This window comes from Culex pipiens, chromosome 2, assembly GCF_016801865.2.
Source record: "Culex pipiens pallens isolate TS chromosome 2, TS_CPP_V2, whole genome shotgun sequence".
NCBI classification, from domain to species: domain Eukaryota; kingdom Metazoa; phylum Arthropoda; class Insecta; order Diptera; family Culicidae; genus Culex; species Culex pipiens.
This window is the reverse complement of record NC_068938.1, coordinates 2,369,403-2,391,964: the sequence shown is the minus strand read 5'-3', so window position 1 is coordinate 2,391,964 and position 22,562 is coordinate 2,369,403. Positions and strand designations below refer to the sequence as shown.

Sequence of the window (22,562 nt, the reverse complement as noted above, 5' to 3'; positions counted from 1 at the left end):
GTATGGGAAAAGTTACGTAAAATCAAATTTTGATCACAGGAGGCTGAAGAAGCAAAAAAGTTAAAAACGAGTAAGGCTTGTTTTACATAAAAAATCAATCAATAAAAGCAATGAAAACCTCAAACTAAAATAAACCATTGACGATACAAAAACTGATGATGGAATGGAAATTCTTTTATTTTTTCTTCTTTTTTGGCAAAAAAAAATAAATTGACGATTTTCTGCAAAATTTTCAAATTATCAAATGTGTCATCTCAATCCTTCAAACACCTGAGATTTAATGAATTTTCCCACCGAAAAACAAACGACCCTCGTCAAAATGTCATTTCATTACCCAGCAGACATCAACGACTTCAACGCCGTCAACGCCGGTTCGTCGTGTCGTAGGATTGCTTCCACCCTCTTCATCACCAACGACTGCTGTCTATCGTCGTCATTCCGTCATCTCTTTCATCTATTTTAAATCCCTTCAACGGATGGGTAATTTGCGTGCTTTAATTGAAACGAGTCGAGCGTCGCCATCAAATTTATGGACCTGAATTAATTCCACACTTTCCGGGCGGAACGAGAGCGAGATAATTTCGCAAGACCAGATTGAGTTCCATAAAACACCAAAATGCTCTCTCCGCTGCAGGTGATCAAATGAGTGCAATTAATATGCTTGTCTCGAGTCCGGGTTTCCGGGAAATATGAGGTGCTCGTCCTTTTGTTTGAGGCGATAAAACCGTCCTTCTTCCCCTCTTCCTAGAAGAGGCAAACGGAAAAGTCAATGATATATATTACACACAAAATGGTCGAGCGAAAAAGTTGCAAACTTGAACGATTTATGGCGTCCGGATGGGGGCGTCGGTGTTATCTGCGAAAGTAACATTTCAAATAGTTCGGCCAAGTTATTTTAATTGTGTGTGTCCGTGGGACGTGGGTTCCTTGGATGAATGAGTGAGATGACCCGGCACGGTTGGATTGAGTTAGTGAGCTTCTTTTTGCGAAATCATAGTGGGCCATGATGGGACGAAATTGTTTCCACTAAATTTTCGTGAATTATGTGGGATGTGGCGTGGCCAACTTAGATTTGGTGGAACTGAAGTCAAGAAACCAATCAGCTACGGAGTCATCATCATCACCTGATGATGAAGCTTCAGAGCGTTCCAGCTGGCCTCATTTTGAGGTCCTGCTTCTGACTCGAGCGGTACCGCTCCCTAATGAACCCACCGGAAACGGAAATGTGCTCAACTCGGTTGAATGATTAATCGGAATTGGTCCATCGTCAGCGTCGCCGTCGTCGTCGTCGTCATTTCTGGTAAACTAACCGCAGCTTTTCTCAACTTGAGCTTGCTGGACACGATTAAAGTTGGTCAAATTGCTGTAAAATTATAGTTTTGAAAATTTTCAAACTAGTTTAACATAATTTTGGTACTCTCTACCAACATACTCAATAAAATTATATCTGAACACAACTTTTGACATGTCCACGTGGCGATTTCCGTTTCACTAGGGTCGTTCCTGTCATTAGCATTGTGGCCTCGTGATGGCCACCACAACAACAGCCCCGGGATCAGCTGGAAAGTGCAGGATGTCGATGTCGAGAAGCGATTATTCCCCGTGTTTTCCATTGTTGGTGCCGGTGACTATGGAACTTGACCATTGTGCTCTTGTCTCACCCCCCAGAAAACAACAGTTATGAACAGCACCCACTGAGCTAACTTGAGTTTGATGGGCATCGCGCGTCCATTCTGAAACGAGCTTCCGCTGAATTTGAGGCGAGATGTGCGAAAAGCGTTACAATTGTGGTGAAGCTTCTGTGTGTGTGTATGTGCTAATTAGACGGAAGCTGCGCGATGAAATGGCTGAGATAGTCGGGAAGTCCAGGTCCAATGAGCTATTGTCGCACCAACGGTGTGCGATACGGTCATTAGGGGGACACAATGGACGCACTTTAAGTAATGAATAGTTGTAACAATTGATACATTTGAAGCAGTTGACACAGCCAATTTGTTAGTATAATATGATAAACATTTTATTTTGAGATATTTTTTTTCTACGTTTTAAGTTAATTTTTTTTAAGATTTTGCCTATATATTTCAACAGTTTTACTTTTTCAGCAATTTGTTTGCAAACCACTTTTTCATATTTTTATCTGTTTATTCAATCATCCTTAAAATCACCGTAAAAAGGGTGAATCAGCAAAAGTCACTTGTCATTTAATGAAAAAGCAACAAACAAATATAGACGCCTGCTAGAAAACAGGCAGATTCAGCAAAAAAAAAACGCTAATCTAGCAAAAAAAAATGCTGGAGCCGTGTCCGTTGAAACACGTAAAAGTTTTCAGGTTAATTTCGGAATTTGGAATCTTTTGCAGAATTTGCTTCGAAAATTTCTGGCAGAAGTGCCTAACAGGGATTTTGTTTTAACTAGACCCAAGACTAGACTAGTATTTTGCAGGCTGAGAAAAAATCACATCGCAAAATTTAACAAATTTTGTAGATCTTTTGTAGGAAATTTCTATTCAATTTGGTGTCTTCGCCAAAGGTGTTAATTTTTTTACCAAAAAAAATTCTCCAAATCTTATTGAATATTAAGTCTTTTTCGATATTTTTTAGTCTTCATTCCAAAACATTTAGATTATTTCTATATAAATTTTTCATGATCAGAAAATTTCACAAATGTTTCATTTTTAACATTTAAAATTTGATAGCTAAAAAATTGGCATCAGAAAATGAAGAGCTGTTTGGGGGAGCCTTGGGTGAGACTTCGAAAACTTCAATTATCCTATTTGTTTTTCTTTTTTCCATGGTATCGCAGCAAACAAAATATGAAATTTTAGGAATTTTTTTAACATTTCGGAAAATAATATTTTCAGGAATGGTCACTCATGAGCACTATTTTTAAAAATCATGAACTGCAATTTTTTAAGTAAAAATAAAACTTTATGTGGCCCTATCTGGGAAACGGTGTCCTTTATCAAAAAATTGTACTTTTCGATTGCAAATTTGATGAAACATTAAACCTGAAGTCAACAAAATGTAAAAATTAAAAAAAATGTAGCTCAACGCCAATTTTTTTCCCGTCTATCTCGGGTTGTTAAAAAAATCTAATAAAATGAAAAAAAAATAGATTAAGATTAGGAAATTTTGGGAAATTGTGTTCGTATGAGAAAAAAAAAGTTTATTTGATAATCTATATTTTTCTGAAAGAAAAAGTAAATAACTGAAATGTTCAAATAAAAAACTTTGGTTCGAAGATAAAAATGAAACAGCTTTCTTTAAAATAATTTGTTCCTTTCCTCTAACTATCCCACCTCATAGCTAACTATTTCGAAGGTTTTTACAATTTGTTTCCTTCTCTGTCCAATTCGTTCTCAATCAGCTGTTGAAAGGTAGTCCATATCTCAGCTCAGGATAACAACTGTACCAGTGTAATTGTTAAAGCAACCTAATAAAATGAAATGGAATCAATTAATTTGTAACTTTTATGACATCATGGCAGTAGACATTTTTCTACATTTTTATATTTTAGGAAGAAATGAGTCAAAATGATTTAATTGTGAAATTTGCTCAGGAGCTTGGTTTTGACATAATTATCTCCAAAAAAATTAATCTAAGTGGAATCAAGAAAAAATCATACCCAAAAAGTACATTGAAAAATGTGTCTAATTTATATATTTAACTGTTTTACCCTAAATATTTTAGGCACAGATGGTGTCCCGATGATCCTTACAAGCTCCTGGTCAAATCAATTTGGTATCTAGATTTTTCTTTTTTTTTAATTTATGTCAATAGGAAGTGCGTCAAATTGATCTTCAAAAATCTGTTGCTGAGAAAAAAAATCAAAGAAATTGCAAAATTCGAAATGCACCTACATTCAAAGTTAAAGAACGAGGGGATAGTCCTCACGAAAAGAAACGTGAGCAAAGTGCTATTTTTCGAGTGCGAGAGTAAAGTCCTCTCGAGTGTTCATTCGTTCATTGGAACAGTTCATCCTATTGAGTGGCTTATATTGACAAATGACCGCCACTGATCCATGGTGGTCCATACGGCAAAGGCACGGTTCAATATGCCGAAGGTCTTGGGTTCGAGTCTCGGTACCGGTACTTTTTTTAATAGATGAACTTTTTTTGAAGATGAACCCATGAGTAAAGTACTCTCGGTAATTTCGGGATTTATCCTCTCCTTCCGAACACGGTACCATTTTACTACCGAATCGTGCTCTTTATCCACTCTATGCCGATGCCCAATTCTGGGTGTAACAGTGTTAAACAAAATGGAATGAAATAAAACAAGAAAACATCACTACACGCATACAAATCTTTAAATTTGGTGACTAATAAAAAATCGCGTAAAGCCAGAATTTCAACATTTCAACGAAAAAAATGTTAGAAAATATTTTAAGCACCCGTAAAATTGAATTGCAATCATTATTTTCAAAAAATGTAAGATTTTTCAGCGAAAAAACATTTATTCATCGTAAATTCACTAAATCATCTTTTTTGTACACCAGAACATGCTCAAAATGATTCTAATCGCAGAGGAATGCATTTTTAATTGATTCCAGCTGATTGCACTCAAATTTCTAGAGATATTCTGATTTTTTTTGAAAAATATTTTTGCTAGTGATTTTTCGAGTCAATTTTTAATAACGGGTGAGGGGATGGTTGTCAAAAAAAGCTTTGTAAAATACTTCCAACAGCCATATTTCTACCGATTTCATAATTTAGTCTGCCTAAATCCTAAAAGCCTGAATTTACAAAAATGTTTGCTGAATATTTACTAGGGGAAATTCTCGTATGTTTGGCAGGTTAAGCACTCGCTCCTAACTCCATCCAATTTGCTAATTTTCACTATTTAAACAACTGATTTTGCACAAATTTTGATAGAAACTTGCTTGCTCACTTCTTATTGAGTTATTTATCAATCGATTTGAGTTGGAAAAACATTCAATGAGCTGTAATTGAATGTCAAAGTGCTAATTTGGCAACATTAGAGGCACGCTGGAGTTAGATGCTGTTCCCCTAGTTTTACTTTTATCACACATTATTAACAAAAAGTAAAAAAGTTTGCAATTATTGGTGATGATAATACTGACGGGTTTGAGTGACAGCAGGCAACACTCATCCAAAAGAAAAAAAAAGGGGGAGAGAGAAAGTGGAGAATTTTCCACGTTGAGAGAATTCCAAGCTGGCAAAACACTTTCCTGGTACAATTCGCAGCGTTCGCAGCTGGTGGTGTGAGCTTTCTGGTTTTCATGTTCAAGGTGTTGGATAAAAGCTGCGGATGCACTTAAAAATTTAATTGGCTGAGAATTTCCGCCTTTTGTGAGTGCGTTGCTGTGTTTTGAAGAGAGTGTGAAAATTAGGGTTGTTCTTAAAGTTTTTTTTTCTTTTATTTTTATCATTTTGGTGGAAAATGGAATTGTTTTCTTTTTCGAATTGCTAGTTATTTAAGCGTGAAATGTATTGAAGAAATAACCCTGGCAACCACGATTCTCAAAAGCTCCCAAAATCCATTTGTTTTCGCCACCTTCCAAACTGTTCCTTGTTTTTGCTGGTGTTGTTGTTGTTTGTAAATGTGTGTTTTTGTGTGGAGTATTATGGCTTTATTTATGCAACGCAATTTATTTCTCGCCAAAAGATAACAAATGTTTCGGCCGGGCTCCAGATGAAGCCAAATTTCCGCACTTTATATCAGCTGGCTCAGCTCGCAGCTTTTCCACGTGGTTGAGGTTTCGCTGTTATCCCTCCACACCAACACCGGTAAAACTCAGGAGGCCTTGCGCGCGTTGAAGAAGATGCATTTCAGAAGAGGTAATTTGTGTGATTTATGGATTCACTTAAATTGCTTCTGGAGAAGGTTTTCTAAAATATGATTAGACGCTTCAAAGTCTTGACTTTTTTGATGAATTACGATAACTTGTTGGGAGAAAAATGCTCTCAACATAAACTTCTACCAAGCACAATACACCTAAAGCATCAAGCCAATCGCAGTAAGCCTTGAAAGTGTCATCATTTGGACCCTCACAACCGACGATGCTGGTGCTGCTGCTGCTGTCGTCCTGCCCATTTGTGGGGATCGTTTTGTCACCACACAGCCTACTATTCCAACACGCCTCCGCAGCACGTTTCGGCCCACATCAACTCCCCCTCTAAGAAAACAAAAAAAAAAGAGAGGAAAAAAGAAGGTGCCAGCCTACTTGGCATAACGCGTGTTGACAGTTTTTGGTCAATTTTGATCCTTTTTTTTCTTGTGCCCTACGTCCCTCGAAGCAGCAAAATGTTGCGCCTTTTTTTTTGACGGTCCTTCGTAGCTTCTCAGCAGGGGGGATTTCTGGAAGGATTGGGAGGTGGAATCCCCACCGGGAGATAATTCACATTTGTCATCGACACATGATAGCAAACAAACACCACCCCATGGGTGGGGAGGAAGGAAGGAAGTATGTTAGGGTGTGTCGTGATAAATGACCGGTCCTTTTTCTTCTCTCGTTAATACCACACCCACGCCTCACAAACTGTCCGTCCGTCCGTTTCACCACCACCGGCAGGTCACACGTGAAAATGTCTTGAAAAGGATGATGGTGGAATTATGATCCAACACACAAACACACACGTGGGATGAGAAGGCCTTCCTCACTTCCCAGCGGGTGGTGGGGCGAAAAATAAATATATTTTCGTGTGTTTATTAAGATTTATGCATACTGCGGACTCATAAATCATGGTGCAATGACACAAAACGAGACGAAAAAAAAATGAAGAAGCGGAAGAAAAGACCGCCATGTTGATTGTCAGAGGGAGATAGGAAATTAGTCAGATTTAGTTGAGCATTCCGGGTTGGTTTTGCGAGTATTATATTACTCCAGTTTGTGAACTTGGACTTTGACCAAGGCAAAAAAAAGGCAAAAAAAATATCTAAAGTAATCTAGCTACACACTGAAATAATAGTACAGTCCAAACTCGATTATCCGAAGGCCTCCGAAAAATGTAACTTCGGATAATCGAATCAGGAAAAAAAATTTGTTTGGTTATCTGATTTTTGATTTTCGAACCCTTTAAACTACGTTAAAGTGAATTAGATTTTCTAAATCTAAGATAACGGTGACGAAATATAGAAAAATGCATTTTATTATTTAATAGGCAATTAACTATTCTAATTTAACTAAAATGGGGTCGCAGAACTCGAATTTGATGTTTAAAACAAGAAAAAGAAAAAAACGAAAAAAAAATTGTTCGTGATTCGATTATCCGAAGTCCCATACAAACCTTCGGATAATCGAACTTCGGATAATCAAAACTTCGGATAATCGAGTCTGGACTGTAATACAGTGGACTCTCTTCAATGTCAATATGAAAGGGACCATATAAGGGAGGAGGTATTAGGGGTCGTGCATAAACCACGTGGCCTTTTTTTGGAGAATTTTTGACCCCCCCCTCCCCCCTCATGGTTTTTCGTGGTTTCACGCCAACCCCCCCCCCCCCTATGTGGCCACGTGGCTTTTTCCTCCCAGGTGAAAAATCTTTAAAAAAAACAAAATAAGTATAGATTTCAAAAATGTTTATCCACAAATGATGTACCGTCAGTGGTGGTGACTTTTGGTCAAAAAACGAAATTACTGTTGTTATTTTAACACAATAAAAACATTTCAAATTATATCGAAATAAATAATGTTGGGGAATGCTCCTGAATTTACCAACATTTTCCCAGAATATGGCTAGTATAATCACACCGTTCATAAATGCCAATCGTTTTAAAATTAACTCGAACTCACCCTTTAGAGGGGGTGACATTGGGTCAAATAGAAAACATTTTAATTTGTGTAGGTGCTGTAACACCATTAAAACCAATTTAATATTATATATAAAAAAACAGAAATTCACTTAAAAGTGTGAAAAAAGTATGATATCACAAAGTTTAAGGTAAATAATAACAGCATAATATAAAAATTTCGACGGTTTTGTTCGAACGCGAATCAGTTCAATACGGAACGTCGGATCGAGGTGCTCTTTGTTGCGTTGGGTTCGTATAAGCCCAAGGAAGGTTCTTACGCCAAAAAGTGACAACTTTGGCCACTCTGGAACTGATTCCGGAAAATCTGCAGATTGTATGGGAAAAGTAACGTAAAAACAAATTTTGGTCACAGGAGGCTGAATTAGCAAACAAGCAAGAAACGTCAGGAAACCTTAAAATGGCAGGACGAAGTTTGCCGGGTAAGGCTTGTAACAGTATAACAATTTATTGAAATGGTACAGAAAGTAAAAAATACTCTCAACAAAACAAGCAACTTAGTAAAACATATGTATTCAAAATTATGGAATTGCAGTGCAATTAATTGCATCCAGAATAAATATGCTTTAAGAATTAAAGCTATTTTGATATATAAACAGCATTCATGATTTAATTTAAATGCGCTTTTAAATATTTTCTTAAAATCGAAATTAATTAAATAGAAAAGTTTTGTTTCAGGAAAAAAATATTTTCATTTTATTTTAAGGAAAATATCTAGTTATGAAAGCTTCTAGTTAATATTTATTTTATTCCAAACATTCATAAAAATCCAAACTAAAGCAACTTTTCTTTTTAATTAAGCATGATTGATTCCAATGATTCTGTTTGTCCCAAAAAGTCAAGCAATGTATTTTTTTTCTCCATACAAGAATCAGAGACAGGGACAAACATTCAATATTACGACCCTTTGAAATGTTAGTCTTAATTTAATTTTTTTGAAAATATTGATTTCGAAAAGATCGGAAAATTTCACGAAAGTTTTATTTATAAACATTGAAAATCGCACCATTAGTTGCTGAGATATCGACATAAGAAAATTATGGGTTGTTTGGGTAGTAAACATCAATTTTTCTGTTTTAAAATCTTTGCATGGCAATATCTCAGCAACAAAGAATTTTCTCAGCATTTCAAAAATATTTTTTTTCAAAATTGGGCAAACATGGGCACTAAATTTTTTAAATTAATAACTGCAACTTTTTTTAAAAAACGTTACCTAAAAATAGCTATAACTTGAAAACGGTGCACTTTATGAAAATTTCACTAATGTACTTTTAGATTGCAAATTCGATTTTACATCGAAAAATAAAATTGAAATTAAGTTGCGGTCAATATTTCGGTTTTTTTTAATCAGTATTGATTCAAAAATTCATAACTCAAGCAACGATTTTTTGCCCGTTCTGGAAATTTCTGAAAAGTTGGCAAAATTAAAAAAAAATAGTTTTTTTTTTGCAAATCATGTTTTAGTGACAAAAAGTGAAATTAAAAATCAGCAAAGTAAATTACCATTTATCATTTTTTTCAGTGTAGTCCTTATCCATACCAACAACTTTGCCGAAGACACCAAATCGACCAAAAATTTCTTCAAAAGATACAGATTTTTTAATTTTCATTGCTGCCAAATTTGTATGGAAAACTATATGGATAAACTAATGATGCAAAATGGCTTGGGCACCAAAAAAGGTTTCAGACGGATTAAAAAAATCAAAAATAAAAATTTAAGAATAAAGACCGATTTTGTATAGAATTGCTCGAAAATCGATTTCGTGTCTTTAGAAAAGTTGTAGACAACGCGCTAAAAATCATTCTTTTAGTCATAGACATCCAAATTGTTTAAGTCTTACTCTTACTTTAAATTGATTTTGCTATCGACTAGGTGTTTTGATAAATTTAAAAAAGATTGAGCTAAAATTTGGAATTTATTTTACACTTTTTTTCAGTTGTTTAAATAGGCAATTATCTACGATTTAAGATTTTTGATCCAACTTTTGGTTGCTGAGATATTACCTCAAAATAAATACAAAAAAAATATTAAATAAGTTAATTTTTCAATCTTTTCAATATCTTTGAAATAATTAACACTGGGACGCCCAACGCATGTCCAATATACACGGATGCCAAAGCCTCCCTAAAACGTTGGAACGGTAACTTCAACTCACAGGTTTTCGGGCTTGTCTCCGCGGATTTTCGGGCGATTTTTTTTACTAGAGCAAACAAAAGTTGGAACGACGTTTTTGATCGCATAAATTACAGATTTTATCAAATCGAGTTCTGCAAAGTTTAAGGATCATCTAGACATCCTTATAATTCACTCAAAAAAAAAAAATGTCCCGGTTGGTTGAGTTATGCCCGAGAACCAGCGAGTTGAAAATATCGTTCCATCTTTTTTTAAGGAGATTTATTTATGTTGATCTTTAACGGCATTGTATTGAAATTTATTTCACAAATTGATATCGGCATTTAAAAATTAAGTGACTCTTTAAAACTTAAATTATTTTAATGTGTCTATATATTTGAGTGGTTTTATCTCAAATATGAAGTTGAGGGTATAGTATATTTTCTCAGCTTAAAGAAAAACTAATATTTTCAGGAAAGGGCACCTTTGGCCCCTATTTTTTTAATCTTTAAATTAATTGAGAAACAATAACAATGTTTGCTTGAAGCTCGTTTTTTTTCTCTAAAAATCTAAAATGTTTGCCCATGTTTCTCTTTGGCTCAAGAGATGGTCCCTATTAACATAAAAAAAAAACAAAACAAAAATACCTACAACTTTGACGATGGATAGTAAGCGTGTATTTTATGAAATGTTATGTAATATAACATTCCGAATTGTGTAACCCATGAAATAAGGAATCTATTTTAGACCAAAATATTCATCAAATTTTTTGGTGAATCTTAAAGTATGTATCGTTCGTTTTTTCGTTACTGGTTATTTTTTAATGTTAGACGTTTCACTTGCAAATGAGGTAGTGAAACTGAAATTTTGCGCGATAATCCTGAAATTGGGGTTTTTAGTTTCTTTGTACTTAAAAAAATATTGCATGAGAGAGGAGATACAAGATATCTTGAGTTTGTTTTAAGTGTCAAAAGGAAATCTTTCGATTAAGATTCTTCGATCACTTATAGGACCAGCTACGGTAATTAGCTAAGATCTGAGACTTTGAAATTTTTTTTTTTTCGCAGAGAATCATTTTAAGACACTTTATTTATAATACATATTTATTTTTTTGCCTTGTTACGAAAATCTTATAAAATTGTCAGCAATATTTATTTTTTAAGTTGTTCCAAAATAGAACTATCGAAGACTACATCTACTTTCAATGCAAATTTGCAAGCACATTTTTAGCTACTTGATACCATCAACAAAAAAATGAAATTGTGTTTGCATTTGGGTTCGCATTTTTTAGGGTATTTTAACTTTGGATACTGTCACTTTATTTTTTAACAGCTTTTAAACTTTTGCAAGACGTAGTTACATGAGTATTAAAAAGTTTACATTCAATAACAGGCTCAAAGTATTGATATGAATCTGCCGAAATATATAATTCAATATTGAATTGGAAAATATTATGACATTGAAATATAAGTAATAATTTTAAACACAATAATTGTATGGTTTTGAAGTGTAACAAAAAATGTATGCATGTGAGTAAATTCAAAGCGCGTATTTTTTGTTTTTTTTATGAAGACTTTTTTTTTAAAGGCCACGTGGTCAGCCGTCGACCCCCCCCCTCCCCCCCATGGCTTTTCATGGTTTTTTTCGGTCGGATTTCGGACCCCCTCCCCCCCCCCTAAGGAGACCACGTGGTTTATGCACGACCCCTTAGGAACAATTCATTTTTTTAAATATAAATTCTGAAGCAACTGAAGCAAAACCGGGCCCATGCTAATTTTGTTAATTTGTATTTTTTTGTGAACAAAAACGAAATCAACTTAAAAAACTAACTTAATCCACCTATGTGTTTGATGCCTTCCTCACTTTTTATCAACAATGGGTAATAGGAGTGATTTGTACACATATTTCAGCAATTTTTTTGAATCCAGAGAAAACGTACACATATATAACTTAAGTAATCATTTTTTTTTATTATAGACATTTTACCACTTTTGTGGCATTCATGTCTTATTAAGTAATCATATCTCGAGACAGGGTTGCCAGATCTTCAGTGTTTTGGATTCGTTGGAAAGGTTTTTCGATTAACTAACCAACGAAGGGTCGGATGGTGGATCCGGACATAGTTTACATACATTTAAGTAAGATCCGGCTTCCAAAAAGTACATAAATATTACTTAAGTGGCCATATCTCGAGACAGGGTTGCCAGATCTTCAGTGTTTTGGATTCGTTGGAAAGGTTTTTCGATTACCTAACCAACGATGGGTTGGATGGTGGATCCGGACATAGTTTACATACATTTAAGTGAGATCCGGCTTCCAAAAAGAGCATCAATATCACTTAAGTGGCCATATCTCGAGACAGGGTTGCCAGATCTTCAGTGTTTTGGGTTCGTTGGAAAGGTTTTTCGATTACCTAACCAACGATGGGTCGGATGGTGGATCCGGACATAGTTTACATACATTTAAGTGAGATCCGGCTTCCAAAAAGAGCATCAATATCTCTTAAGTGGCCATATCTCGAGACAGGGTTGCCAGATCTTCAATGTTTTGGACTCGTTGGAAAGGTTTTTTGATTACCTAACCAACAATGGGTCGGATGGTGGATCCGGACATAGTTTACATACATTTAAGTGAGATCCGGCTTCTAAAAAGTACATAAATATTACTTAAGTGGCCATATCTCGAGACGGGGTTGCCAGATCTTCAGTGTTTTGGATTCGTTGGAAAGGTTTTTCGATTACCTAACCAACAATGGGTCGGATGGTGGAGCCGGACATAGTTTACATACATTTAAGTAAGATCCGGCTTCCAAAAAGAGCATCAATATCACTTAAGTGGCCATATCTCGAGACAGGGTTGCCAGATCTTCAATGTTTTGGGCTCGTTGGAAAGGTTTTTTGATTACCTAACCAACAATGGGTCGGATGGTGGATCCGGACATAGTTTACATACATTTAAGTGAGATCCGGCTTCCAAAAAGTACATAAATATTACTTAAGTGGCCATATCTCGAGACGGGGTTGCCAGATCTTCAGTGTTTTGGATTCGTTGGAAAGGTTTTTCGATTACCTAACCAACGATGGGTCGGATGGTGGAGCCGGACATAGTTTACATACATTTAAGTAAGATCCGGCTTCCAAAAAGAGCATCAATATCACTTAAGTGGCCATATCTCGAGACAGGGTTGCCAGATCTTCAGTGTTTTGGACTCGTTGGAAAGGTTTTTTGATTACCTAACCAACAATGGGTCGGATGGTGGATCCGGACATAGTTTACATACATTTAAGTGAGATCCGGCTTCCAAAAAGTACATAAATATTACTTAAGTGGCCATATCTCGAGACGGGGTTGCCAGATCTTCAGTGTTTTGGATTCGTTGGAAAGGTTTTTCGATTACCTAACCAACGATGGGTCGGATGGTGGAGCCGGACATAGTTTACATACATTTAAGTGAGATCCGGCTTCCAAAAAGTACATAAATATTACTTAAGTGGCCATATCTCGAGACAGGGTTGCCAGATCTTCAATGTTTTGGACTCGTTGGAAAGGTTATTTGATAACCTAATCAACGATGGGTCGGATGGAGGATCCGGACATAGTTTACATACATTTAAGTGAGATCCGGCTTCCAAAAAGTGCATCAATATCACTTAAGTGGCCATATCTCGAGACAGGGTTGCCAGATCTTCAGTGTTTTGGATTCGTTGGAAAGGTTTTTCGATTACCTAACCAACGATGGGTCGGATGGTGGATCCGGACATAGTTTACATACATTTAAGTGAGATCCGGCTTCCAAAAAGAGCATCAATATCACTTAAGTGGCCATATCTCGAGACAGGGTTGCCAGATCTTCAATGTTTTGGACTCGTTGGAAAGGTTTTTTGATTACCTAACCAACAATGGGTCGGATGGTGGATCCGGACATAGTTTACATACATTTAAGTGAGATCCGGCTTCCAAAAAGTACATAAATATTACTTAAGTGGCCATATCTCGAGACGGGGTTGCCAGATCTTCAGTGTTTTGGATTCGTTGGAAAGGTTTTTCGATTACCTAACCAACGATGGGTCGGATGGTGGAGCCGGACATAGTTTACATACATTTAAGTGAGATCCGGCTTCCAAAAAGAGCATCAATATCACTTAAGTTGCCATATCTCGAGACAGGGTTGCCAGATCTTCAATGTTTTGGACTCGTTGGAAAGGTTATTTGATAACCTAACCAACGATGGGTCGAATGGTGGATCCGGACATAGTTTACATACATTTAAGTGGGATCCGGCTTCAAAAAAGTGCATCAATATCACTTAAGAGGACATATCTCGAGACAGGGTTGCCAGATCTTCTATGTTTTGGACTCGTTGGAAAGGTCTCTCGATTACCTAACCAACGATGGGTCGGATGATGGATCCGGACTTCGTTTACATACATTTAAGTGAGATTCGGCTTCCAAAAAGTGCATCAATATCACTTAAGTGGCCATATCTCGAGACAGGGTTGCCAGATCTTCAGTGTTTTGGATTCGTTGGAAAGGTTTTTCGATTACCTAACCAACGATGGGTTGGATGATGGATCCGGACATAGTTTTCATGCATATAAATGAGATCCGGTTAAATGTGAAAACACATTTTTATATATAACTTTTGAACTACTTATCGAAACTTCAAACAATTCAATAGCGATGTATGGGACCCTAAACCAAGTCGAATGCAACCGGTTTGATCAAAATCGGTCCAGCCAGTGCTGAGAAAACTTGGCAAGAATTTTGAACACATACATACATACACACACACACATACACACACACACACAGACATTTGTTCAGTTTTCGATTCTGAGTCGATAGGTATACATGAATATAGGTCTACGAGCTGTATTTCAAAAGTTCATTTTTCGAGCAGGATTATAGCCTTACCTCAGTGAGGAAGGCAAAAAGACCGACCAAAATATTGATTTCAATAAAATTAAAAGTTTTGTGATAAATTAAATGAATGTAAAAAATTAAGGGGAAACTGTTAAATTAATAAAATAAAATGAATTTTCTATTTACGTTTTTGTATAAATTTGAGATCTTTGTTAAACATTTTAGCGATTTTTTAACTATTTAATTCAAGCAATGTTTTGTATATATATTAGCCCGGGTCAAAAAAAAATAAAGTTGCTCAAATCAAAAATTATATGAGATTGCTCGAAAGAGTACTCAAAATGGAGGCTCAGGCCAAAATTTCAGCCCATTTGGTTGAAAACTGGCTTGCCTTGAGCAGGAACAAGTTTAAATGGGAATTAACCCGTAAAACTGGAGCATTTAGGAAAATTGCTCTGTACAAGTCAGCCCTTAACAAATGACGACTTTTGCATACCATGGAGTCCTAGGGGATGGTCTGGGGAACAATTCCTCCAAAGGGTGCAAGACGATCCGAGGCCCCTGGTCTTGCCTTGAACCGAATTTATTCCAGCGTCGCAAAAAATTCTCATGGTCCCAGCGAAATGTATAGGAAAAAATCAAAGCACACTAAGAAGGCTGCCTCGATCAGAGGATGCCACATGGCAATCAGCCACCACGTGGCAGGAGGGTATCATCAATTTTATGATTTTTAAGTGGTTTTGTTATTCCTAGGATACTTTCTTAAACCAGATATTTGAACAAAAACACCTTATCAACGCTAAATGTAATTTTGAAACCGAATTTGAAGTTATTTTCCTGTCACGTGGTAGCTGATTGCCATGTAGCGTCCTCTGGTCGAGGCAGCCTTCTTAGTGTGCTTTGATTTTTCCCTATACATTTCGCTGGGACCATGAGAATTTCTGCGACGCCAGAATGAATCCGGTTCAAGGCAAGACCAGGGGCCTCGGATCGTCTTGCACCCTTTGGAGGAATTGTTCCCCAGACCATCCCCTAGGACCCCATGGTATGCAAAAGTCGTCATTTGTTAAGGGCTGACTTGTACAGGGCAATTTTCCTAAATGCTCCAGTTTTACGGGTTAATTCCCATTTAAACTTGTTCCTGCTCAAGGCAAGCCAGTTTTCAACCAAATGGGCTGAAATTTTGGCCTGAGCCTCCATTTTGAGTACTCTTTCGAGCAATCTCATATAATTTTTGATTTGAGCAACTTTAATTTTTTTGACCCGGGCTAATATATATGCTGATCTATTTTATGTTTTGCTCATATCTTGGATTTCAAATTCTCTACAATCATTATTTATATTATTTTATTTTACTGAAATTTCGTTTTGATTTTTTTTCAAATTTTAATCGATTTTTTAATTGATTTCTTGAGATAATATTTATTCAATCATATTTTTTGGCTGCATTCAAAAAAATCTTAATTTTTTTTCTGATTTGGCCTCCTTCTTACTCGAATATTTTTATTCCACAGTTTTTCACATTAACAGCAGTCTGGAAATAAATCATAACTTATTATATGAATTATTTCAATAAGTCTATCTCGTTTTAAATCGAAAGGTTATATGTTATGCAAAATTATAAAAAAGTAAAAAAAAATTAAGGTAAACAAAATTTATTCAATATTGGTTTTATTGAAAAAAATATGTCATTGCATTTTCGGTGAATTTTGGAAAAGGTTCACATTTTTACAAATAAAGGTAAAATAACAAAAAAAAAAGAGGTTATATTCAACATATTTTTTTATTTTTTGTTGAAATGATTTTGTTTTAAAATCAATTTCCAATCAACTTCTAAACTCAAGGTTTTTTTCAGAAATATAATTCAGCTTAAATTTTAGGTTTCATGTATTCTGCAGTCCAAACTTGATAATTCAAAGCTTACAAAAAATTAAATTCGGATATTTGAATTAACAAAAAACAATTCTTTTGAGTCACTGAGTTCAAAATCGACTTAAAAATGCTCACAATTGATTAAAAAAATTTCCTGTATGTTTTTTTCTAAGTTTATGTTTCAAAAAAATAAAACGCAAACGAAAACGCTAAGAACAGCAATGGTTTCAACATTTAAACGAAAAAAGTGTCTTTAAATGCATTTTACACTAGTCTAGTTGCTTTGCAATCATTATTTTTCGAAATATCTAAGAAGGGGAAATTTCTCACGAAAACAGTTGCCCGATCGGATCCAAAATTGGAGTGGGGGATTCTTGGCTGAAATAATTAGACCAACAGGGCAGTAAAAATAGGGAAATGAAATTTCGGGCATGATGATTGCAGCCTCTGAGAACTGAAAGTTTAATATTTTCACAACACTGTCTGAAAATATTTTTTTTTTGAATCCTCGAACAATTTTACAATATCTCAAAATGGTGAAGTTTCATTAATAAGATAATGAGATAAGATTTTTTGAAAATAAAAACCGTTTTTATCAACGCACCGCAAGCAAATATGGAAAATTTTACGAAAACAGGATAAAAATCAACGATGCATTGTGCAGATTGTTTGGTGTGATAGAATAATCAAATTGTGTTTTTTTTATAAAAAATAAATTGCATTACATTTATTTACAACCACTACCATCCAGCGATTGCTTCCAAAACTCGTACAATTCATTCGGTTTCAGATCGTGAATGCTAATAACAGTCTTCACTTTACATCGACCACTTCCGATCGTTGACAATCGCTGGTTGAGAAATTGACTGTCTCCAACCCGTTGAATCTGCAACTGCTCAGCCACGATCCCCGTCAGGAAAACATCTTCCATCTTGAAAAATGGCATTTCCAACGCTTTGCTGAACAGCTCTGGGATGATGTCTGCTGTCAGCAGATACGCTGGTCCTGAAAATGAATAAATTTAGCAGATTTTTATTTGAATTGCATCAATTGTTACTTACCAGTGGTAAACGTTGGATACCTTGCCGCACTAAATTCCTCCAAGCTTACAAAGTATTTCGACTTTTCGTCCCTAACAGGTGGCCACCGTTCAGCCAACCGTCCGTAAATGGTCCGTTTTTCACCAGATTTCTCCCCAACAAAGTCCAGCAACCTCGGCACATTCACAAACATGTCGTCATCGGTTTTGAGCAGATATTTTGCCCCCGAGCAGTGACTGGCCGTCCACTCGAGCATCGACAGCGTCTTCAGGGTGAGATTAAGGTACGCATCGTCAAAGTGGCCCCTTATCAGATCGCCGTACAGGTGGTTCTCGGCCGATAGTTGCTCCTCGGTTGCCGGGTCACGCGAGTTCCCCAGCATGAAGCCGATTCCGACGTCTCGCCGGGTTCCGAAATGGCCCCACGTTTGACGGATCGCCATCCGGTGATCCTGGCGGGACGGAGCCGACGTGATCAGAATCAGCAGGTTTACCGAGGCACCATTTTCGTCGCAGATTCGGGCGAAGGTCACCGGATCGTTGAAGTGACCTCGCTCGTACAAGTCCTTCGTTGCCACTTTAATAGTAGGAATAACGTGATTTTTCGCATCTTTGACAACTATGCTTTGAATTTCGAGAGATTCGCGAGAGTATACGAAAATCGTGTGCGTTACAAAAACCGCCAGAATAATGATCACTAAAATCACATGTGAAACACGAACGGTCGCGGTGCACAGCTTTCTCTGCAAAAATGACGCACTCATTTGAATTCGATCGCACTTTTCACGCTGCCACAAATCTATTCGGAACAACTTTTCACCTTCAATTAGTTCCTCTTATTGATTGGTGTCGAACAGTTTACATGATGCGCTTGGTGCGAATCGAAAGTGCACTGATAAGCGATAACAGAACAGGCTGAATGCACTGCATATATCCTCTCTCGCTTACATCACAACTGATTGTTGGTAATGGGCGCGTAAAATTGATAGTTGGCAAAGCTGAACTGTAGTACAGCTTCAAGTGGGGAACGCCAACTAAAGTGATTCAAATAGCTAACATTGTAATAGTCTGGTTCTGTATCTACGAAAAGCAATTCTCTACATCATCCCAATTTTTTTACTTCATTTTTTTTTTAAATTGAAAGTCATAATTCAGATTTAGAAAAAGTCAAGGTGGAAATCCGTTTTGGTTTTCTAATTTGGTTCTCAAAAATAAAGAATTAAGGTTAGGAAGCAGCCGTGGCTGACTGGTTAAGGTGTTTGCTTTATAAGTGTGTGTGAGTGTATTCGTAAGTGACATCTCCACGGTGTGTTTCCTAGAACAAACTTAAGATAAAAAATTCAGCAAGTCTGATATTTGGCACCATGAAAGAAGGGCTCTATACCGATATTTTGCGGGGTCTACGAAATATTTCGTCAGGGGGTCTAGAGCAACTTTTTTAATGGAAGATTTTTTTTCAATTTTATAGGATTTTTCTTCAGAAAAATCGATGAAAATCGATGGGATCATGTTCTTATCCATCAAATTTCTTATGAATATGCCTCAAGAGACTCTAAATGACATATCTGACCAATAATTGGCCTTAAATAAAAAGTTTCCTAACCAAATTTACCAGATTTCTTGCTTTCTTTGAAATAACCCCAAAATCCAAGCTGGAAACCTCAATACGACCGAATAAATATCTTTTCTTTGTACAATTTTTCATGAAAATACAGCAACAGACTGCCCGGATACAAATTCGAGCATAAAACACTGCTAAACTTAGAGTATTTCATCTAAAAGCTATTTATTACTTAAAAGGTTCCCAAAATTATTTTTTAAATTCTCTGCCATATAATCTGTTTTCTGAACAATTTCCATAAAAAAGTATCAATTTTGGTTCAATATAAGCTTAGATATATCTAATTTCATAAAATAAAAAGTGACTTTCTCCAAAATATCTGGATTTAATTCCCATTCAAACGATGAACACTGCATACTATGATATTTTTAAGGACGAAAATATGTTGTTGAAATATAGAACTAATACCAAATTTTGATGAAATTTATTAGGAATTATTTTGTTAGAATCATAAAAAAAAATCAGTAGGCGGTGTTCATCGTATGACTTTTAAGTCACTTTTTATTTCGTTAACAATGGGTTCAATTTCAAAGTGTAAATTATTTTGAAAATTTCGAGAGATTCCGTTTTTGCCTTCCTCACCTTACTGAGGAAAGGCTATAAAATCACTCGAAAACTGAACTTCTCAATTTGACCTCCTAGACCCACCTTCATGTATACCTATCGACTCAGAATCGAATTCTGAGCAAATGTCTGTGTGTGTGGTGGGATGTTGATCAAAAAATTGTCACTCGATTATCTCAACATTGGGTGAACCGATTTTGTCCGTTTTGGCGTCATTCGATCTGTTTTGGGGTCCCCTAAGTCGCTATTAAAAATTATGCAGTTTAGTTAAGTACTTCAAAAGTTATGCTAAAAAAAATGATTTTAACAAAAGTCCGGAAGATTGTAAAAAGGGTGGTTTTTGTAAGAAAACCCGGCATGTTATACATTTTCAGAAAGGTATTTGAAAGACCTTTCCAACGTGTCCAAGACATTGAAGATCTGACAACCCTATCAAAAGTTATAAGCACTTAAGTGTTATTTATGCACTTTTTGAAGGCCGGATCTCAGATATTTTGATGAAAACGTTGTCCGGATCTCTCATGCGACCTATCTTTGGATAGGTAATCAAAAGACCTTTCCAACGCGTCCAAGACATTGAAGATCTGACAACCCTATCAAAAGTTATAAGCACTTAAGTGTTATTTATACACTTTTTGGAGGCCAGATCTCAGATATTTTGATGAAAACGTTGTCCAAATATATCATGCGACCTATCTTTGGATAGGTAATTAAAAGACCTTCCCACAAGCGTGTTTGGATAGCATTACCCTTTAAATGAGAGGAAGGCACCAACCACCTAAGGGTGGATTAAGTCAAGGGTTTCCAGCAAGGCCTCAGACTGGCAAGTAATTAATTATTACTTTGATTTTCAGCTGGTAATTAAGTAATTATTTAATTACTTAGTAATTCATGGTAATTAGAGTAACTTAATGTAATTAATTGGTAATTAAAGTAATTTTTGAGTAATTAAAGTAATTGATTTTTTTAAATTGTACTTCTTCAACGAAACTATTTACTATTTATATATAATCAGTATTTTATTAATTTCAAATAAGAGTGTACAAGGCCTTATTCACCGTAGTTGTCTCCTAAAACTCTCCTAAAATTTATTGTTATCATGTTGTTTATCAACAAAAAGCAACGCCATGGTATATTTACCAGTGATTTTTTTTGTGAATCCGAAATCTATTCATTTTTATTAAATAATTAACAAAATATGTTTTTTGCAAAAACTACATTAGAATTGATTAATTTTTTATGCTTTTCCTAAAAATCTGGGTGCTGAATAGTGGTTCGCAAAACGGCCTCAATTTTGAACTGTCAAAGTGGAACCAATTTACTGTTCGCCAAAAGTAGAAAGTATTGTTATCGATCATTTAAAAAATGTTTTTTTTTGCTTGAATGAAAAATGTGTGGTTTTTGAGGACCTAGAGTTGAAGTCAAGAAATCTTAAGAAAGTTGAAAGTGAGATCGTCATTTTTTATAATTATGAATGGAAGTTGTTTATGGAGACGATGCGGTTGTATCCATCCAGAAGCTGTCTTTATTGTTTGTTTCCGTTCGAAAACCTGGTTTAGTGAAAATCTTCTCTGTTTGTTAGATCAGCTTCGCTAGAATTAGCAGCAAGAGCTGCAGGATTCCAAAATCAGCCATGGAATTTATCTGCGACTTCGCAGAATGACACTCTCGCCGCAGTTCTTCGTCACTCGTAAAAAAGAAAAATCTGTTCTAACCGACCGAAACGCGACAATTTTCCTGCAAAAAATCCAAAAACTATGCAAAATAAAACACATTGTACTACTTATTATAAAACAGCCCATTTAAAAAAACGAAGTTGACTTTATAGCTGTCGGCCACCATTGCTAGTACCAACCACTAGTGTCTTCCTTTTTATCTACAAGGACTTCGCCGCCCTGGGCTCCTAAGTGTATGAAAGTATGGCACGGAGCGACGGCGCCGAATACCCATATTTACACAAAGAATTTTAGAGCGCCCTCCGCGGGATTCGAACCGGCGACCTCTGGATTGTGAGTCCAGTGCGCGGTCCGATTGATCCACACGGGCGGGACAACAGCCCATTTACCAGTAAGAAAAAAGTCATGCTTGTGCCTGAACAGACTCCTACTTTGTAGATGTAAACAAAGTGGGATCATTCGAAAATCACGTTACGCATTCTCTCTATTCAGCACCCAGCTAAAAATGTGCTATTTTCCCGAAAAATGTCCAAATGATAATTTATGAAAGAGCTATCGAATGAGCTATTTATAAATAATTTAGTTCAGAACCGTAGAAATGAATACTTAAATTTAAATTAAATGTTTTTTATCGTAGTGAAAAGTAATTAAGTAATTTATGTAATTAATCATTTTGGACCAGTAATTTGAGTAATTAATTGGCAGACTGGCAAGTAATAAACGCTTCTGGAAACCCTTGGATTAAGTAACGTTTTTTTTTTTTCAATGAAGATATTTTAGAAAACTATCATCAAGCCGGCACATATGGCTAGAATGGCTAGAATAACTTTTTTTATGACATATTAAGATCTGACAGTGGTTCATTAAAACAATGTTGTTTTTGTGTCAGTTTATGTTCCAAGATTACAACAAAAAAAACACCGAATTTTTCAAACTAAAATATAGCACATTCTTCTTCCCACCTTCAATAACCTCCGGGCGATGATGCGAAGAATAAAAAATTTATGAAAATCTCCTTCACCATCACTACCAGCACCGCCAT

General features: G+C 35.9%; 1 protein-coding gene across 1 annotated transcript; it reads right to left on the bottom strand.

Annotated features, from left to right (window-relative positions):
- Positions 1 to 17,332: 17,332 nt before the first annotated feature.
- On the bottom strand, positions 17,333 to 18,583 carry LOC120417304 (beta-1,3-galactosyltransferase 5-like). The gene is made up of 2 exons (XM_039579255.2): positions 17,682 to 18,583; positions 17,333 to 17,625 (listed from the first exon to the last, which is right to left on the bottom strand). The coding sequence occupies exons 1-2, from the start codon at positions 18,421 to 18,423 to the stop codon at positions 17,348 to 17,350; spliced, it is 1,020 nt and encodes a 339-aa protein (XP_039435189.1). The 5' UTR covers positions 18,424 to 18,583; the 3' UTR covers positions 17,333 to 17,347.
- Between the last annotated feature and the right edge of the window lie 3,979 nt (positions 18,584 to 22,562).

What these genes read in the sequence shown, in the direction of transcription:
- LOC120417304 (XM_039579255.2), bottom strand. Translation starts at nt 18,423, where the DNA reads ATGAGTGCGTCATTTTTGCAGAGAAAGCTGTGCACCGCGACCGTTCGT. An exon ending in GTATCCAACGTTTACCACTG is followed by an intron (nt 17,626 to 17,681) that starts GTAAGTAACAAT and finishes ATTCATTTTCAG; the next exon opens with GACCAGCGTATCTGCTGACA.